This window comes from Pristis pectinata, chromosome 11 (genome assembly GCF_009764475.1).
Source record: "Pristis pectinata isolate sPriPec2 chromosome 11, sPriPec2.1.pri, whole genome shotgun sequence".
Classification (NCBI taxonomy): Eukaryota; Metazoa; Chordata; class Chondrichthyes; order Rhinopristiformes; family Pristidae; genus Pristis; species Pristis pectinata.
The window spans coordinates 77,666,538-77,687,506 of record NC_067415.1 but is presented as its reverse complement, the minus strand read 5'-3'; the positions used below and the strand labels follow the sequence as shown (position 1 = coordinate 77,687,506).

General features: G+C 43.4%; 1 protein-coding gene across 1 annotated transcript; it reads right to left on the bottom strand.

Annotated features, from left to right (window-relative positions):
• Positions 1–7,350: 7,350 nt before the first annotated feature.
• commd6 (COMM domain containing 6) lies at positions 7,351–20,698 on the bottom strand. The gene is given in 8 exon segments (XM_052026116.1): positions 7,351–9,446; positions 11,086–11,238; positions 12,586–12,759; positions 17,597–17,626; positions 17,629–17,673; positions 17,789–17,854; positions 19,392–19,450; positions 20,617–20,698. Coding segments are annotated over 8 exon segments (609 nt in total). The 5' UTR covers positions 20,648–20,698; the 3' UTR covers positions 7,351–9,395.
• Between the last annotated feature and the right edge of the window lie 271 nt (positions 20,699–20,969).

Genomic DNA, 20,969 nt, shown 5'->3' with positions numbered 1-20,969 from the left:
GAAGCTGAAAGCAGAGTAAGTAACAACTGTAAGAAGTCAAAGATTAAGGCTCGTTATCCGAATGCACACAGCATTTGTAACAAGGTGAATGGGTTGACAGCACAAATCGAAATGAATGAGTTTTGGAGACACAAGAGACTGCAGATGCTGGAATCTGAAGCAACAAATAATCTGCTGGAAGAACTCAGCGGGTCGAGCAGCATCTGTGGGAGGAAAGGACTCGTCGACATTTTGGGTTGAAATCCTGCAACAGGACTGAGAGTGGAGAGGGAAGGAGCCAGTATAAAGAGGAGAAGGGGAGTGGTGAGACAGGAGTCCGAGGTGATTGGCGGACTGAGGAGGGTGTGCCAGGTAGGGGAGGGGAGTGGCTGGTAAGTGATAGATGGATGGAGAGAGACAGGCGGGGGGAGGAGAGTCTGAAGGTTGGAGAGAGCTGCTGGAGGGAGATAAGCAGGAACACAAAGGGCTACTAGTGCTGGAATCTGATAAGTAAAGGAGGTGAGGATGGGAACCATTAGGGGAGAGGTGTATGGCAGATGGAACCAGAGCCAGATGGGGGTTGGGGAGCCCGTGGGTGAACTGTGTGTGTCATGGGTGGATGGAACCAGGAGGGGAGGGGGATGAAGACGGAGTAAATTAATTTGATTTTATCACCATTACAGAGACATGATTGCAGAGTACTAAAGTGCTCAAAAGAGTAGCTGTGCCCTCTCTGCCTCTTGTAGGGTTCAACCAATGTGGCAGACAAAGAAAACATCCAAACTAAAGCTTCGAACAACTCAATCTTTATTAATACTTATAAACTGGCATTCAATTAACCCTCATAATGATCTTGCATTTAATTCACGGTCCGTGCTTGCTACTTAGTGCATTAAAACACAAAACTCACAACTTGGACTCAGATACTAACCATGCAAGATCAACTGGCCAGGCTTACTTCGATGGGTTCTAGTCTTCACCACTCTGAACGCGGGGTCCTCCTGAAATTGTTGTTCCTGTGTTATCGCTGTGATGTATTTATCTTTTTTTCGTCAATCTTTCAGACTGCTGGGGCCCCGTAAACCCCAACCAAACCGATCATAGAACATGGAACATAGAACATCACAGCACAGCACAGGCCCTTCAGCCCACGATGTTGTGCCGACATTTTATCCTGCCCTAAGATCAATCTAACCCTACCCTCCCACATAGCCCTCCATTTCTCTATCATTCATGTGGCTATCTAAGAGTCTCTTAAATGTCCCTAAAGTATCTGCCCCCACAAACTCTGCCGGCGGTGCGTTCCATGCACCCACCACCCACAATCAGACACAGCGGGTGTTGAACTGATTGCTCCTGACAGTTTTCTCATATGGGTTTTGTGACCAAATCTCCCCACCAAGGTATTTCACTGTTTTAGCCTGGGCCTCTGATTACCTCTTATTACTATAGTAAAAATGAGCACATCTGTCTGCCATTGAGACCTTTGATACCATGGGAGATGTTTCAGAGTTTCTTATCTCACGACAACCAAATGGTCACCATACTGCTGTTTTCAATTTATTAGGACACTAAGACCTTGAGCTAGGAACTCCCATTGAGAATAAGGAGACTGAGCGATAGTTACTTTGCAATTCTATTTTCTTATTTCAAGAAGGCCTGGTTTCAGTCTTGTACCTTACAGTTTAACTGCCACAGAGAGCCTCTTGCAACAGCTTCTTATTCACATTTCTGTGATCAATTAGTTAATGCTGGAGAACACTCTTTCAGTTAAGCAGTTATCAATTCGCTTCGCATTCTCAGAGAACTTCACAGACCATTAACTATCCTTGTGGGTGGTCTGTTCAAACTGAAAACACTGCCCAGTTTTCTGCTGTGGGATGGTTGTTTTTTTTAACCCTTTTCTCTCCTCATAATAACACGCTGCTCATGTAAAGTTGGCTTCTTTTCCCATCATGCTTTGTGGAGGTATAGCTGCCAGCCACGTGGCTACAAAGATGGAAAGCAGTGGCATTGCATTGTTAATCAAGGAATGTCTAACATGGTAGTGAGTACAATATAGGTGCACTGGATCATGATGCGGAATTGGTTTGGATTCAAGTAATCAGAACCAGAATTATTATCACTGACTAATACGATGTGAAACTTGTTGTTTTGCGGGAGCAGTACAGTGCAAAGACATAAAGTTACTATAACTTACAAAAATAAATAGAGTGCGAAACATAAAGGATAATCGAGGTAGTGTTCATGGACGGCTCAGAAATCTGATGGCAGAGGGAAGGAAGCTGTTCCTGAATCACTAAGTGTGGGTTTTCAGGCTCCTGTACCTCCTCCCCGATGGTAGTAATGAGAAGAGGGCATGTCCCGGATGGTGAGGGTCCTTAGTGATGGATGTTGCCTCCTTGAGGCACCGCCTCTTGAAGATGTCCTCGATGGTGGGGAGGGTTGTGCCCGTGATGGAGCTGGCTGAGTCTACAACTCTCTGCAGCCTCTTGCGATCCTGTGCATTGAAGCCTCCATATCAGGCTGTGAAGCAACCAGTCAGGATACTCTCCACCGTATATTGATAGAAATTTGTAAGAGTCTTGGGTGGCATACCGAATCGGAGACAAGGTGGGAATGGTGTTTCCCCTCAGAACGTTACCTCAAGGGAGGACACAGCACGAATGTGGAAATATTGAAGGCGTGAAACAAGGGAACTGCGATTATCACAGACGGTTTTATCCCGCATATTGATTGGACCAATCAAACTGACAAAGGTGGCATGGAAGAGGGATTTATGGAATTCTTCAGAGATCATTTTCTCGAGCAATACATTACAGAATCTACTAAGGAACTGGCATAATAAGGTAGGATTAGTAAGCATTCTTGTACTGAAGAATCTTTTAGATCACAACATGCTAGAATTCTACATACATTTTGAGGGCAAATGCCTCAGGTTCAAAACCAGTGTCCTCAGCCTAAATAAAGGAAATTACAGAGGTATGAAGGAAGAGTTGTCAAGTGTAAAAATAGGCTTAAGGAAATGCCCGTAGATGTTTCGCGGCGGATACTTAAGGTGTAAGGAGTTTGTACATTCTCCCCGTGTCTGCGTCGGTTTCCTCCGGGTGCTCTGGTTTCCTCCCACATTCCAAAAGATGTACAGGTTAGCAAGTTGTGGGCATGCTATATTGGCGCTGGAAGCGTGGCGACAGTTGCGGGCTGCCCCCAGAACACTACGCAAAAGGTGCATTTTCACTGTGTGTTTCGATGTACATGTGACTAATAAAGATATCTTATCTTAGTTGTTTCATTATTTCAGAGATTTATCCCAATCAGGGGTGGGGGGGGGGGGGGTGTGGTGGGGACTCAATGAGAATGATGAACCATCCATAGTTAACAAAGAAGGTCAAGGAAAATATTAAATCAAAGGCATACAACATGGCAAAAGCCAGCAATAGACCTGCAGACTGGGACTTGTTCAGAGACCAGAGGACTAAAAAACTACCACACTGAGGGAAAATTGATAATGAAATAAAGCAGTGAGAAACATCATAAAAGAGCTTTTATAAATTTACAAAAAGTAAGGCAGCAGCTGGGGCAGGGTGGTGGACCACTGCAGAGTCAGACTGCGGAATTAATAATGGGGAAACAAGGGCATGGTAGATAATTTAAACCAAGTCTTCACGGTGGGGTTACTGCAAACATCTCAAGGATAACAAGCAGACTCGTTTCAAATAGGAGAGAAGAACTTCTAACAATCCTGATCACAAAGGACAAAGTATTGGAAGCACCAATGGGACTTAAGGCAGGCAATTTGCCTGGACTCAACAGCCTGCATAGAACATAGAACAGTATAGCACAGGAACAGGCCCTTCAGCCCACCATATCTGCGCTGATTTAAACTGCACATGTACCTGCACATGGTCCGTATCCCTCCATTCCCTGCCTGTTCATGTGTCTGTCTAAATGCCTCTTAAACATTGCTGTCATATCTGCTTCCACCACGTTCCAGGCACCTACCACTCTCTGTGTAAAAAAACTTGCCTCGTAAATCTCCTTTAAACATTTTCCCCCTCTCATCTTAAAGGCATCCAAGGAATTGGCTGCAGAGTTAGTAGAGCCATTGGCTGAAGTGTTTCAAAACCCATCGATTTCCAGAAATCAAATTGGAAAACTGCAGGTGTAATACATTCAAAATGGGAGCCAAAAAAAATGGGAAGCAATTGGCCAGTGAGCTCAACGCCAGTTACTGGGAAAATGCTCGAGTCTATAATTAAGGAAGACATAACCAGTCACTTAGAAAAGCTCAATGCAATCAAGTCAACATGATTTTGGAAAAGGGAAATGATGTTTGACAAATTTGCAAGAGTTCTGCCAGGATATAACGAGCTGAGTCAATAGAGGGTAACCAGTAGATGTACTCTGCTTGAATTTCCAGAAAGCATTCGATGAGGTGCCACATAAAAATAAAGTACTCATTATAAGATGTTGCAGTACAGGAAGTCCCCTGATTATGAACGCCCGACTTACGAACGCCCGTACTTATGAACCGACCTCCCTAAAGCCTATTATTTTTGTAAAAATTGAGTTATTCACAATGGTTCGTACTAACGAACGGGCGGACTACTTTGCACGATGCTCAAAACACTGCATGTTTTAAGCAGTTCGTCAGCCCGAGGAAGAACAATTGTTAATTAAGGCTCCTTCTGGTATGCAAGACATCAATTGAAACGAGAGTAAGCGTTAACCTTAAATCATTACCTTTTCTTTTCTATCTAAGCAGTAACTGTTCCAATTTACACACAAATTCGAATTACGAACAGACTCAAAAACTGAACTCGTTCGTAATCCGGGGACTTACTGTATTAGGGGAAATGTGTTAACATGGATTGAAAACTGAATCTATCACAATGAAGTCAGAGTCAGAGAGTCAGAATACATGGTTCTTTTTCAGACTGTGAAGGCTTAACGAGTGGAGTACCTGAAGGTCCAATCTTTGGTTCCCACTTATTTACCATTTATATTATTGACTTGGAGGAAGGGGCCAAGTGTAAGGTGTCCAGGTTTTCCAACGTCATGGAAATAGGAGGCAGGCCATGCTCAGATAAACAAATTGGAACTTTGCTTCAGGATATCGATAGGGTGACTGAGCAGAAACCTGGGAAATGCGAGTTTGATGTAGAAAAGTGCGAGATCATGCACTTCAGTTGGAGGAATCAGAAGGCAGACTATTATCGAAATGGATTACAGAGTTCTTGTGTGTGAATCACAGAAAGTTTGCAAGCAGGTAAAGCAAGTGATTAAGGCAGCAAATTGCATATTGACCTTTATTGCTGATGTGTGTTTAAAAATAGAGAACTATTATTACAACTGTATAGGGTGGTGTTGAGGTTGTATTGTGTACAGGTTTGGTACTCTTATTTAAGAAAGGATATGCTAGCTTTGGAGGCAGTCCAGAGAAGATTCACTAGTTTATTTCCTGGATGAGAGGATTGTCCTATCACAAACAGCTAAAGAAGTCTGGAGCAACACAAAATGCTGGAGGGCGGCACGGTAGCGTAGCAGTTAGCACGACACTATTACAGCGCCAGCGATCGGGGTTCGATTCCCGTCGCTGTCTGTAAGGAGTTCATACGTTCTCCTGTGTCTGTGTGGGTTTCCTCCGGGTGCTCCAGTTTCCTCCCACATTGAAAGACGTACGGGTAGGTTAATTTGGGTTTAAAATGGGCTGCGCGGACTCGTTGGGCCGGAAGGGCCTGTTACCACGCTGTAAATAAAATTTTAAAAACTCAGCAGGTCAGGCAGCATCTATTGAGGGAAATGGACAATCAATATTGTGGGTCAAGTCCCTTCATCTGGGGTCTCTAACTGAAACATTGGCAGTCCATTTCCCTCCATAGATGCTACCTTACCCACTGAGTTCCTCCAGCATTTTGTGTATTGTTCCAGATTCCAGCATCTTCTGTCTCTATATATAAAAAAAAATCAGAACTGTATTCTTCAGAGTTTATTAAAATGACGAGTGATCTTATTGAAACATGCAAGATTCCAAGGGGGCACAATGGAGTAAAAGTTGAGACGTTTCCACTAGTGGGAGAGACTTGAACAAGGGCACAAAGTTACAAAATAAGGGACCAATCATTTAAAACAAAAGTGTGTAGGAATTTATTTTCACAGAGAGCAGTGAATCTCCGGGATTCTTTGTCCTAGGCTCAATCATTGGGGGTATTTTTGAAAGATCAGGGAATCGAAGGTTAGGGGGAAACCGGCACAGAAGGGGAGTTGAGGTTAGCATAGATCAGTCATGATGATATTGAATGGTGGTGCTTGCTACAGGGGTCAAGTGGCCTAATCCTGCTCTTATTTTCTTATGCATGAATAATACTACACCTTGAGTAACATGTTCCACTTACTTTCACCCAGACACAAGAAAAACAATCAAACATTGAAAGCAATAGAGAGAAAAGCAGAGGTTGAGGACTGCTATCGGTGGGAAATCTGTTCCAGGACTGATTTGATTTACCACCAAAACCAGTCTAACAAGTCTGGAGTTAGAAAATTTGCTTAGAAATGGTTGCTCTTCAATGTCAATCTTGCGATAAAACCATTCAATTTTAACTCATCTGGACGTTAGTAATAAAGAAAAAAAAACTAATTTTCCCCATTTAACATAGCATGAATTAACTTATTGTATACAGTGTGAAAGTTGATGGATTTTTAAACTCTGTGCAAGGGTGATAAACCATGGATTGCAACTTGTAACATGATCGCCATCTAGTGTTCTCTGGCAAATATTGCAAGTTAATATAAAATTAAATTTAAAACCATAAACCAAGCTTAATAACAGATCCCAGCAACCAGTTTCAAGGATGCACATATTTGAAAGATACAACATTCTGTCCATTGCCTTCAATTTAACCTGCCAAAGTTGGAAGAACTTTGATCAACGATGTTGAAAGCTGAGGACCAGTACACTCCTACTCATGCAAGTTATTTACAATTAACAGTATGAACAAAACTTCATAAATGAATCTTGTGCAGAGTTATTAAGAATGCAAATATGCTAACATTTTGAGATGCAATTTTAATTTGCTTTTCAGGAAACTGAAGCACATATATATATATACCCAAAGTGATGAGAAGCTGGGGGATTGGAGAGGATATAATGCAGTGTTTCAAAGGTATTAACAATCATTGTAGATGAGCCTCAGGTTGCTTCTGATTTAGAAGTGGGTAGACTCTTGGGACAAAACTCAGCCTCTACTATATGTGCCACATTCACACAGAGACACGAGACCACAGATGCTAGAATCTGGAGCAAAAAACACAATCTGCTGGAGGAACTCAGCAGATCAGGCAGCACCATTGGAAGGAAACGGACAGTCAATGTTTCAAATTTTTTAAAAAATTTTTATTTACAGCATGGTAACAGGCCCTTTCGGTCCAACGAGTCCACGCCGCCCATTTTAAACCCCCAAATTAACCTACCCGTACGTCTTTCGAATGTAGGAGGAAACCCACGCAGACACAGGAGAATGTACAAACTCCTTACAGACAGCGACGGGAATCGAACCCCGATCACTGGCGCTGTAGTAGCGTCGCGCTAACCGCTACGCTACCATGCCGCCCTTCATCTGGACTGAAAGAGTAGAGGGGAGATAACTGGTATAAAGAGGTGAGGGAAAGGGTTGCTCTTGCTCCACCCCTTCCCCTCACCTCTTTATACTGGGATGTGAGAGGAAACCAGAGCACCCAGTGGAAAGTCCAAACCATCACAGGGAGAACATGCGAACTCCAGAGAGAGTACCAGAGGCCAGAATTGAACACTCACTGGAGTTCTGAGGCAACAGCTTCACGAGCTGTGCCATTGTGTTGAATAGATTCTGAGTCAGCATTGTGTTGAATGGATTCTGAGTCAGAAGAGACATCAATCTTAGTCAAACAAAGAAGCATTAGTATCGATGGATCTAACTTCACAGCTCAGGGAGAACAAAGTGCAGTATGTCCCACATGACCAAGCATTTCAGGCAACAATGGTCCAGAATTGCACAACAGTTTGCAAATTTGTGTTTATTATTCAGCAAGAGATCAAAGAAGGTACAAGTCAAAGGGTGGTTGGAGTAACGATAATTCTGATCTTTCCACTACTTCAACAGGACATAATGACTTAGGAAACTGGTGACTTTGCAATAACTTTAAAGGGGAAGGATTAAATGGAATGCTGAAATCCAAAAACAATAACTGTTGAAATTGGTGTATGCAACTCCAGCAGATTTATTTTCAACCATATTTTGTAAGCAAAGATTACATCCCCTGGATGCAAAAGCAACATTTTCTTCATCAAAAAGACAATCCAAGACTGAAAACGAATATGGCTTTCTTCAGAGTGCAGGGGGCTAGCTTCCTGAAGTAATTTGGATAGTGTGAAACTGAGAATTCTTAATACTAATCTTGCATCAACTGCTAACAAACGTTGAATGGTTACTGACACACAGCACTGACTGTCTGCATTGTGTGAATCAATGTTCAGTGCAAACTCAGTGAAATGCTGACACACGGATTGAGTAGCCTAAAGAGGCAAGTATGGTGAAACCCAAACCGCAATCAATTCATGAGAATCTATTTTATTATTACACATCTTTCATTACTACTTACCCCCATACCAACTGCACAGCCCTGCATCTGGCTAAAACTGCACTCAAAAAAAAATCACCACCCAAATAAAAACTGATTGCATAAATAAACCAATGCATTGAAGTGTATAGAAAATGTATGTGATCCAATTTAATCATTATATCCTTGTTAATTTAGTCCTTAAGAGATATTAATACAAGGAACCAAACTCTGTAGCAGTAAGAGTTGAAGCAAAATGGCTCGATTAACTGAAAGAAAGCTTTGCCTTTGTCAACCTACTTACTTACAACTTGACACTGGCAGGATATTGCCCCTATAGGGTCCCTGTTACAGATCCTTCAACAACATTGATAATTTAGTTTCAATCAGCAAAGATTTCTGGTGGATTACCAGAGCTCATTCAAATACATTCCTGAAGACTTAGTAATAGTGCACATGGGCATCAGGGTGAAATAGATTTAGATTCACGTTGGAGACAAAACAATTCTCTGTGCCTATTACATAGGCACTTTGTCAATAACCAACATCCACTCCTTCCTATCCCACCAATCCAACTATAAATTCGGGTTTCACTAATTTTCTTTTTTTTTTGAGGGGGGCAAGGCTTCTTGCTCTTCCCACACAGTGCTGTATTAATGTATATTTTTATTCAACAACTGGAGAATTATGGGTGGCAAAAGAAAAATCATCATCCAAAATGCACATCAAAAGTTGGATGCATCCATTTTCTTGTGGAAATCCCTCTGTCGAATGGAAGCCAGACCAGGGCTCAGAGAGCAGATGTCAGAACACAAGCAACGTCAGACCATTTCTAGGACAGCTGCCAGCTCCCGGAACTGTTTGGAGAAGTTCTGTGAAGGTGCAGAATTAAGTTATTTTGAGGATGGGTCCCAGTCAGGATCTGGTGGAGGATCTTAACCAATAAGCTCAGCTTCACAAGATCACACGACAAAGGAGAAGTAGGCCATTCGGCCCATCGAGTCTGCTCTGCCACTTCACCATGAGCTAAACTATTCTCCCATCTAGCCCCAATTCCCGGCCTTTTCCCCATATCCCTTGATACGCTGACAAATTAGATACCTATCAAGCTTGTTTGGTTTCATGCCCTTGAGATCAATTTGACCAGGGTCTATTCAATCAATCATAGCAAACAAAACAGAATGCAACTTGTGTTGAGAAACCTTAGACTTTAACTTCTGGCCTCCTCCAGCACTTATTCATCTTATCACACCTTTAATCCCCTTCTCCAATATTTACATAGTTATCTATCCACCATCAATTTCTCCCTCACCCATTTCTCATGCACATAATCCTTGAGGAGATCAAACCTTCCATGTTTCACCATCTCCACTCGCCTTTTCTTATGCTTGTAGATTTGACATTAAGGGACAAAATGTGCAATAATGTCTGACTTGAAACCTCAGTATCTGCAATGACTAAGCTCTGGTTCAATCCTGACCAAAGAAGCCCTCTGTGTGGGATTTGCACGTTCTCCCTGTGAAAGCACGAGCTACCTTGAGTGCTCCAGTTTTCTCTCAGATCCCAAAGGCGAGCTGGTTGTTGGGTTAATAGGGCACCATAAATTACCACCAGTGTGGATGGGCGGCAGGAGAATTTTGGGGGAGTTGATGGGCAGGCGGGAGAGAAAAGGTTACAGGGAAATAAATGGGGGAGATGGGATTGCTCTGGAGAGCTGGCATAAAGTCAATGGGATGAATGGCCTCCAATATTGTAAAAAAACATGAGGAAGTAAAGAGAATGTAAGCCACACAGCTGAGTACACCCATCATTAGTCTCTTGGGCAGTCATAGTCATTCAGCACAGAAACCAGCCCTGCAGCCCAAATCACCCAGGCTGAGCAAGTTGCCTACCACAGCTAGTCCCATTTCCCTGCATTTAGCCCATATCCCTCTAAACCTTTCCTATCCATCCGCCTGTCTAAGTGACTTTTAAACCTTGTAGTTGTACCTGCCTCCATCACTTCCTCTGGTAGCCCATTCCATTTACCCACCACCCTCCGTGTGAAAAACTTGTCCCTCAGATTCCCTTTAAATCTTCTCCCCTCTCACCATAAACCTCTGCCGTCTGGGTTTAGACTCCCCTACCCCAGGGAAAAAAAAACTGTGACCATTCACCTTATCCATCGCTGTACATACCGAGCAGCTGTGGTGGAATTGTAACGTTTCAGGTTGATGACCTTCCATCAGAAGTTTGAGAGCCGTATCAGGACAGATCTGGCTCGCCGCTCACGGTCCCTGCCACCCCCGATGTCCCTGGATGGAGTGGGCTCAATGACATGACCCTTCATACCCCAAGAGGTGTCCCAAGTGGTGGTGTGGTCATTGAACTGTTTTCAGTGATACTTCTAATAAAAAAGTCCAAGGGACTGCTGCTGTGCCAACAAGACTTGCAAATGTCTTTTTTCACCAGTCAATTCCCCTTTTGAGGGGTAAAGAACAACGCTCATGCGTTTGAGTTTGAGTTACTGACCTGAAACTGTGGAACAGTCATTTCAAACGACCTCCTGATTACTTCACCCGAGGGATCGGCTACCTTCAGCACCATGGTCACGTACGGGTAATTCAGAGACCTGCAGCTGTCGGAACTGACAACCAGTCCCAGTTTCCACTGCAAGTCGACAAGCTTGGAGGAAAAGAAAACAAAGAAAAAAAACAGGAAGTTTTAGACTGGAAGCAGCATCGCCATGGATTCTTAGATTGAAGTTTGATGCAAGGAATGTCTTGACATAATGAAACTTAGACTAGAAGTCTTTGGTTCAAATTCAAAAGGCATTTGCTCTTACCATCAGCATAAAGAATAGAGTTTTACTTGGACAGGGAGTTTACCATCAGAACGACAACTGGTTAGGATTCTCTCAAAGGGTTTTTAAATGAAGAATCCTAGTCTGTCTCCCACTAGGGAGTAGTCTGAGTGTGTGAGAAAAATAAGGGGCTATGTGAGAGGGAAGGGTTAGATAGATCTTAGAGCAGGATAAAATGTCGGCACAACATTGTGGGCTGAAGGGCCTGTACTGTGCTGTAGTGTTCCATGTTCTATGTCCCTTGATGAAGAATTCAAGTCTGCATCAGGAAAGCTACTACCATCTTCAGTAGCCGAATTAAAAGAGCAAGGAACAGCTCCAAGCTCAGCACTGAGACCAAAGTGCAAGTGTACAAAGTTTGTGTACTTAGCATTCCAGTGAAACATGGACAGCTTGCACACCAAGGTTAAGCAGCCTCCATCTCTGCTGCCTACGCTGCATTATATCACACTGCAAGAGTTAGACACCTCTGCAACTGTGGCGCAAAGGGCAAATTTACCAAACACAACGGCCCTACTTGTATGGACATGGCTGTGCTGAGCAGACTGGAAGTGGTCACAAGGACCTGCGAAATGGGGAACTACTGGATAGTACGAGAACAACAGAATGCACCAAGCTTTGCTATAAAGATGCACGCAGGCAAGATATGAAGTCGTTTGGAATTGTTCTTGACCAATGGGAAACCCTGGGAAATAATTGGAACAAATGGTGTCAGCTTCTCCAGAAGAGCATCGAAGTCCACAAGAGGAATAGGCCTCAGCTTGAAGCAAGAACCATAAGAAGCATGTAGCTTCTAAATTGGCCAATGATGACATACTGTATACACTGCAGCTGCTGCCACAGATCACTCATGGGACAATTTATTCCGATGAGACACAGTGAGCTTTCAATACTCACCATCTCAACCAGGCGGGGTACCTGTTCAAAGGGCTTCCTCTTGGAAAGAACTCTCCTTGTTCTCAAGAGTGAAGTAAAACAGTTAATATTTCAGGTCAATTGGAAGTTAAGTGACTGAAGAACAATTTTGATTTTCCCTTGCTCTCGTAGCAACAACCAGCTTTGCACTTTCTGCAGGGGAATGCGAAAGCAAACCATGCAGCTATACATGGGAAGGGGCAAGACAGTTTCAAGGAGCCAATCCTTGCTGGGCAGAGTGATGACTATCTCACCTGTCCTACTGTTAACATGTGCTTGGCGTCCTCGGTCGTCACAATGAGTTTGCCCTGTTCGTTCCACACATGACGGATAACCTGAAGCGCTTGCTTCGACCACTTACTGCTGCTATCTGCCAGCTTCACAACTAGATCTTCAGCTGACACACCGCTCTGTGCAGCTGCCCTACTAATGGAAAGAAGCAGGAAAATTGGAAGCAGGAATACAACAACGATAAAAAAAAAATCAGGCTTCATAGGTTAACTTACATCAAGATTCACCTCCTCCTTGCTGGTCCCCATCTCCAGTTGTTGGACGTTACGCATCGAAATTCCCAATGGGGTGAGGAGCCCTACCCAGAGTTTTACAGAACAGTGAGTGGGAAGAGGGAGTGGCACCCACGTTGTCAGTGAGTGGGGAAGAGAGTGGCAACAGCAGGAGGTTGTGCTAGGAGCTCGCGCTAGGAGCTCATACACAGCCATCACGTCTGTGCACCAGGAAGGAAGTTATTGAGACAGGTGGCACAGTAGATGGCGCTGCTAACTCACCGCTCTGGTGATCTGGGTCCGATTCCGACCTTGGGTGTTGTCTGTGTGGAGCTTGCATGTTCTCCATGTGACCTTATGGGTTTCACCCCCCCCCCCCCCCCATCATTTCTTCCCTCACCCCAAAGAGGTTCTGATTGGCAGGCTAACTGGCGGCTGTAAATCACCCGTAGAATGGATGGGAGGCAGGAGAATCAGGGAGTGTTGCTGGTATGCGAGAAAAAATAGGTTACAGGGAAATAGTGGGGAATGGGATTAGTGTGATTGTTTTGAAATGGATTTAGTGGGCCGAATGGTCTCCTCCTGTGTCCTATGCAAAATATGAAATTCGCCCCACTTTCTGGCTCTCAGCAAGTCCCGGAATAAGTGTTGACATTGGGAACAGAAGAATGACCTCATTATGAGAGTAAAGATATGCAAGGCTTTTAATTCAGATGTAGACAAAGTCTAGTTTATCTAGCCATGGAAAAGGGCAGCTCTTTCCGTTTGAAGGTGAGTTATTGGACAAATTGAATTGACTACCAGAGAAGGGATGTGATCCCACTTTCTGGCCCTCAGGTTCTGGCTTTTCAAGTACTCATTTGTTCATCCAAATATCGTTTAAAGTGACGTGATTTTCTGCCTCCACTACTTTGTCACTTGGTGTCTCACAGACCAGAAGTTCTCCCTCAATTCCTCTCAACTCTTTCTACTTATTGCCTTCTATTTGTGTCCAAAGTTACTGATACCCAAGCCTAAAGTTGCCCCCAATGTTTTGTACTCTACCACATGTGTCTAGTTCCACCTCTAACTACATGCTTGCTCAACAGTTAAGTTGCAACCATGTGCCCAGGCAATCATAACCAAATATATCATACTCTTTGCAACAAAAAACAATCTGCTGGAGGAACTCAGCGGGTCGAGCAACATCTGTGGGACGAAAACAATTGTCGATGTTTTGGGTCAAAACCCTGCATCAGGACTGAAAGGGGAGGAAGGCATACCAAAAAAAAGGAGAGGCAGATGGAACAAAGTGGGAGAAGGGGAGGGTGAAAGTTGGGACAGCTGCCATGTCTCCAATATCACATCCCTTCTCTGGTAGTCAATTCAATTTGTCCGATAACTCACCTTCAAACGGAAAGAGCTGCCCTTTTCCATGGCTAGATAAACTAGACTTTGTCTACATCTGAATTAAAAGCCTTGCATATCTTTATTCTCATAATGGGGTCATTCTTCTGTTCCCGATGTCAACACTTATTCTGGGACTTGCCCGCTCTTCGTGATGGAAGACACGGTTTCCAGAACCAAAATGGGCCAAACCCGCCAGCTGCATCTTTTGCCATGCTGCAGTTGTCCCTCTGTGACCTCAGTGGTCCCCTAGTGGAATCCAACCAGGCAGTGCAGGATTCTCGGCTCGCGGGCTGGGAAACACATCAGCTGGAGTCTGTACCATAATCCCACATGGGGCAAACACACCAGTCCCCATTTGAATGGGTGGGAGGAATCGGGGCTGGAAGTCAGGCAAGTGGAGTTATTTTATTACTTAATCTACTTTCAATGTTCTTATTGGTGCGAGTGTTAAATGTAAAAAATATTAAGAGTAAAAATCAACAGGTTGTAAACCACAGAGAAACAGGCTCTTCAGCCCACAGTGTCTCCGCTGATCATCAAGTACCAGTCTTGATTAACTTTACCTATCAGCATTTGGACTATAATCTTCCCTGCCTTGGTGATTCAAGTGTTTAACCAGATGGTCCTGAAATGTCATGAGAGTATCTGCCTCTACATTTGCTGAGGCAGTGCATTCGAGACTTAACAACCCTATGGGTGAAAAGAATTCTTCCTCATATTCCCCTCGAGATCTCGTCCTCCTCACCTTAAACCTGTGCCCTCTGGTCTTAGGCACCTCTTCCACGGTGAAAAGTTTTTTGCTATCTGAAGCCATAGAGCTACACATCACAGAAACAGGTCCTTTGGCCCAAATCGTCCATGCTGACGAAGTTGCCTACCTGAGCTAGTCCCATTTGCCTGGGTTTTGAGCATAAACCTTTCCTATCCAATGTACCTGCCTTTTGAACATTGTCCCTGCCTCTACCCACATCCTCTGGCAGCCTGCTCCATATACCCACCACCCTCTGTATGAAAAAGTTGCCCCCTCCCAACCCCTTTACATTAACCCCCCCCCCCCACCTTAATCAGTGTACTTTTATTTTAGTCTCCACTACCCTCGGAGAAAGACTGTGGCTATTCACCTTATCTACGTCCTTCATGATTTTATATAATTCTGTAAGGTCACCCCTCAGCCTCCTACACTCCAGGAAAAAAGGCACCAGCCTATCCAGTCTCTCCTTATAACTCAAGCCTTCCAGTCCCGGTGACATCCTTGTGATCTCAAGCCCTCTCATCCCAGTGACATTCTTTCCTACCTACCTCTGCATCTCATAATTCTGTACATCTGTCAGGTCCCCCTTCAGCCTCCTCTTCTCGAAGAAAGCAAACCCAGCCTATCCAGTCTCTCCTCGTAACTGAACATATTTGTCCATGTGAATCTCCTCTGCACCCTCTCCTGTGCATTCACAGCCTTTCTATAGCATAGCAACTAAAACCACACAAAATATTTCAGCTGTGGCCTCACCAAAGATGTACCACCCACCCAGGTCATTCTCTCTTCTCTCCTCTTCCATCAGGTAGAAGATACAGGAGCCTAAGGGCACGTACCACCAGACTTAAGGACAGCTTCTACCCCACTGTGATAAGACTATTGAATGGTTCCCTTATACGATGAGATGGACTCTGACCTCACGATCTACCTTGTTGTGACCTTGCACCTTATTGCACTGCACTTTCTCTGTAGCTGTGACCCTTTACTCTGTACTGTTATTGTTTTTACCTGTACTACCTCAATGCACTCTGAACCAACTCAATGTAACTGCACTGTGTAATGAATTGACCTGTACGATTGGTACGCAAGACAAGCTTTTCACTGTACCTCGGTACAAGTGACAATAATAAACCAATACCAATCTCTCTGTTCTTATGTTCCAATGAAGGCAAGCAGCTCTTACGCCTACTTCACCGCCTTACGTACTAAATGACAGTGAGTATTTGTGAAGACCTGCTCACCAATGTGCAATAACAGAGACAGCTCGGACGCCTAGTTGGCCGGGGTTGGGGGGGGGTGGTGGAGAAGGATAACAATTGACTGTATTAGCACTGTGACAATCTCCACCCATTGTAGCCCAGGGCACCAGCAACTTCAGGGCAATAGAAGACCTGCCCCTATAATCACACAGTATCGTAATATTGTAGTTTAGTAACCCAAAGACGTAGACTAATGAAATAACTTTTCAAAACTCACCACTGCAGCAGGGTCAATTAAATAAGTAAAATACAATATCAGGTATAGAGACCATAGTAACTAACAGGCTGTTGTTAAAACCCTGTTTCCCCTGGGCGATCTAGTTTCCTCCCACATCCTGAAGACATGCTGGTAGGTGAATTGGCCACTGAATTACCACTTGGTAGAAGAGGGTGGAAGGAGAATTGGAGGCAGTTGATGTCTTTGTGCGAGAGAGATAGGTTACAGGGGAGTGGGACTGATGGAAGTGTTCCAAGGGCTGGCATAGACTCAGTGAGTCAAATGGCCTCCTTCTATGTCATAGGAAAGTAGGGAGAAAGTAAAGTGCACGATAAATCATATGTAACAAGGAAGGAAACCTACCACTTTGCCATCTTCTATGCAACAGGAACATAATCAACTCTTATTGCCTATTCAAAGCCAATTACAGAGGAGGAATAAATTCCAACTTTGTCAGTGATTCTCCCAACCCATTAATGCAAAATAAAAAAAAAAATCACATTTGACATTTTCAACCAAACAACATTGATTCCCACACTAATTCTAATTTCACATCTCCAGATCAGAAATTAAAAACACTCACAGCACTAAATAATAACATTAGTCAAAGAATGAACAAATACTCAAAAGAACACACAATTCTCATCAACAAAACGATATGGGAATGTTGAATGCCATCGTTCGTTTCAACATTTTGAAGTGATCAGATTGCAAAATATACTCAGCTACAAAACAAAGCAAACTGCAAAGAAATTCTACTTGGAAGATAAAAACTGTACAGCCAAAGGCATTTATTTTCCATAAAAGGTATAACTAACATTGCATATGTTTAGTTTTTACTGAACTTCATCAATAAAATTACCAGATTTTTTTTTGTTTACCAAGGATACTCAGTTTTGTACTGGAGCATGCTGAAACAGTTCCAAAATGTGAACAAGTATTACAAGCAACATGGTGCAAAGTCAAGAAAAAATCAAATTACATTAATATCTCACTGTGATTGGCTCCCACAAGGACATGCTACCAAATGAGTGCATCACTAAGTTCAAATATTGATAGAGAAAAACTTAATATTGATGGTTTCTATGTTAAAACTGCTGGCTACACACTTATTCAATTGGAGACATGTTGCAAGGTTGTTACCCTGAAAATCAAGGAGATAGCATGAAACCATCTCCTGAGTTTGCTTCCACGTCCAGTTCAACACCAGCATTTTGAAGTCTCTGTTCAAAAACAATAAAGATAATCTGAGCACCTATTCAAAATCTATCAAAGTAAAACAAGTGAAGGTTCCAAGCTTATATTTAAAATTAAAATTGCACAAATTCAACAACTTACTTCAGCCAGTTCAAGTGTATTCACACCAGGGGTTTTGCACTGCAGGTATAACATGATCTGTTGGCACTGTTGCAAAGTTAACAAGCATGCAACAAAAAAAAACAAAAACATAATATTTAAACAGGTTAACACAAAGTTATTTTTTGTTCCCCATATAACAATGAATATATAATGGTAGTCAATATATTAATGGATTCATCATACATCATAAGAGGCATAGATCGAGTGGATAGTCAGAGACTTTCTCCCAGGGCGACAATGGCTAACATGAGGGGACATAACTTTAAGGTGATTGGAGGAAGATATAAGGGGGATGTCAGGGGTAAGTTCTTTACACAGAAAGTGGTGGGTGCGTGGGACGCACTGCTGGCAGAGGTTGTGGGGGCATATCCATTAGGGACATTTAAGAGACTGTTAGATAGCCACATGAATGATAGGAGAAATGGGGGCTATGTGGTAGGGAAGGGTTAGATAGATCTTAGAGCAGGATAAATGACGGCACAACATTGTGGGCCCGAAGGGCCTGTACTGTGCTGTAATGTTCTATACAGCCTTGATCAAAAAAGTTTTAAAATTTATATGTTTTTCTGTATCACTTAATTTCCATTGATAAGTATGTTTTTAAGACATAACTATTTAATCATTAAATATGTAATATTTTCCTAAAATTACAGATAGCAAGAGAATGGGTCAAATCTAGTTGCAGTGTCATTATTCAGAAATGCACTAGCCTTCCACTTGGAGCACATACACACAATGCTTAGTTCAGTGTGTTATTTACATATCTGTTTATGCTTTCATTGGAAGAAATTCCATTTTCTTAGTTAATCAGATTATAGATTTAATGGTGAAACTCTAGACAAACATAACTACCAAAATATACCCCAAATTCAATGCACAATTTTTGTTGATAAAGAAAATGTAACTAGATTATAGACCAGAGTAAAGAAATTTGGTATGTCCCCATTGATACTCACCAACTTTTATCAATGCACCATAGAAAGCATCCTTTCTGGATACATCATGGCTTGGTATGGCAACTGCTCTGCCCGGGGCCAAAAGAAACCATAGAGAGTTGTGGACACAGCTCAGCGCGTCACGGAAGCCAGCCTCCCCTCCACGGACTCTGTCTATACTTCTCACTGCCTCGTAAAGAGCCAGCATGATCAAAGACCCCACCCACCCGGACATTTTCTCTTCTCCCCTCTCCCATCGGGCAGAAGATACAAAGCCTGAGGGCACGTACCACCAAGGCTCAAGGACAGCTCTATCCCACTGTTATAAGACTATTGAATGTTCCCTAGTACGATAAGATGGACTCTTGACCTCACAGTCTACCTCGTTATGACCTTGGCACCCCCTTACAGTCTACCTGCAATGCACTTCCCTGTAGCTGTGACATTTTACTCTGCATTCTGTATTGTTTTACCTGAGCTACCTCAATGCACTGTGTAATGAATTGATATGTATGAATGGTATGCAAGACAAGTTTTCACTGTACCTCGGTACAAGCGACAATAATAACCAATTCCAAATACTTACCACAAACCTCTTACATTTCACTTTGATATGATCACTTCCATTGTGGCTCACAAATACTTACCACCTCTGCAAATAAATCCTGGGGCAATTTATTGATGCTTTCAATAGAGTTCTCAAAACCTGTAATTAAAAAAAAACAGAAAATGTATCTTGGCACAAACTGATATGGGATTAATAGTTGTCAATCCACTTCCTGATTTCCTATTAGATGATACCAAATGTGCCACGCAGTAGGTGTAGCTCCTCCCTTATCAAACATACCAGAGTGAAAGGTCTGGCTAAAAAACAAGTGCAGATGCTGGAAAGCCTCAGCAGGTCAGGCAACACATCTACCTAGTACACACGAATGGAATTTATTGATTCCAGCACTTCCTCCTCAATGTGTGGGATACCCTGTTGGCTTCACCATCCTTGCGAGGAAGCATGAGGCAAAAGCAGTGGTGTTTTCTTCTCCATCATCCATAGCTTGATTTAGTTCTGCAACTACACTGTAACCTGGCACATCACATACCATCCTCAATTTTCACATAGCATCCTAATGGACGAGGGGAGCTTCCTTTGCGAAACTTTCCTGAGATTCACCACGTGTACTTGGTCGTTCTTTACTCCTTCCCATTTCACATCCTTTTTCAACAAGTGATGAAATAGCATGAGCGCTGTTGCAAAGCCTGGAAGCAATTAGACACAACACTGCACCATCCCCTCAGAACAACTTCAACCCTGCAATATTATCTGGCTTTGGCACATTGGTGATGGCCTCTACTTCCTTCTTCACTGTTGTGGGTCATTGGCATTAAACTTCAAAGCAAGGCACACTTGCTGCAAAAAAGATACAACTACTTCATTTCAACTTCACACCGTACTCGTGTAAATCTTCAGAATATTTACTTCTGTGCTCATGGCACGTAACCTACATACACTTTGAGCCTTCAAGCTCCCATTACAGACCGAGGGTGCAAATCAACAACTTTCTTGGAAGGCAGACACACCTCATGACTCTCCCGTCCATACGGATCACAGTGTGGCCATGCATGTAGACGTACGACAACCACGGCAAAAACAACAGCTGTAAACAATCTGTCCCACTTACAAAACGTAGTATAGTTAAATACGTAGCTGCAATAAACAAGCACAGAAAGGCTTTTCCTGTTACATTTATATTGACTTTAATCAGTGACAACTCGGTTAACAGAATCACCCCCGGAGCAGTGAGACACACCATACACACGGTACCCACTGCTCTATTTCCACCGTGCGTGGACTATGAGGCCACAATTGTCACTCACCTGCAGCCAGCTGCGACTCCAGACCTGCCATAGCCGACACTGCACTTCCGCCCCGCACGGCTGGCCCCGCCCCCTCCCATTGTCTCCGCGTTCCACACGATGTTGCAACGTTCCGTCGGGTGACGTAGGTGGGCGCGCGCCGGGATTCCCAGGCAGGCGGCTCCCGGCGATTGGCTGCTTCCCCCACCCCCTGCCCTCTGACCGCGCCGACCATCAGCAGCTTCTCAGGGAGTTGCACTGTTATGTCCAACCCTCCATCCACTTTAGCAACGATTAAAAAATGCAACCTCATTCCCTTGCCCTGCTGTATATGTCGCTGCTAGAGTCTTGCGTGCATTGGTTAAATGCATCAG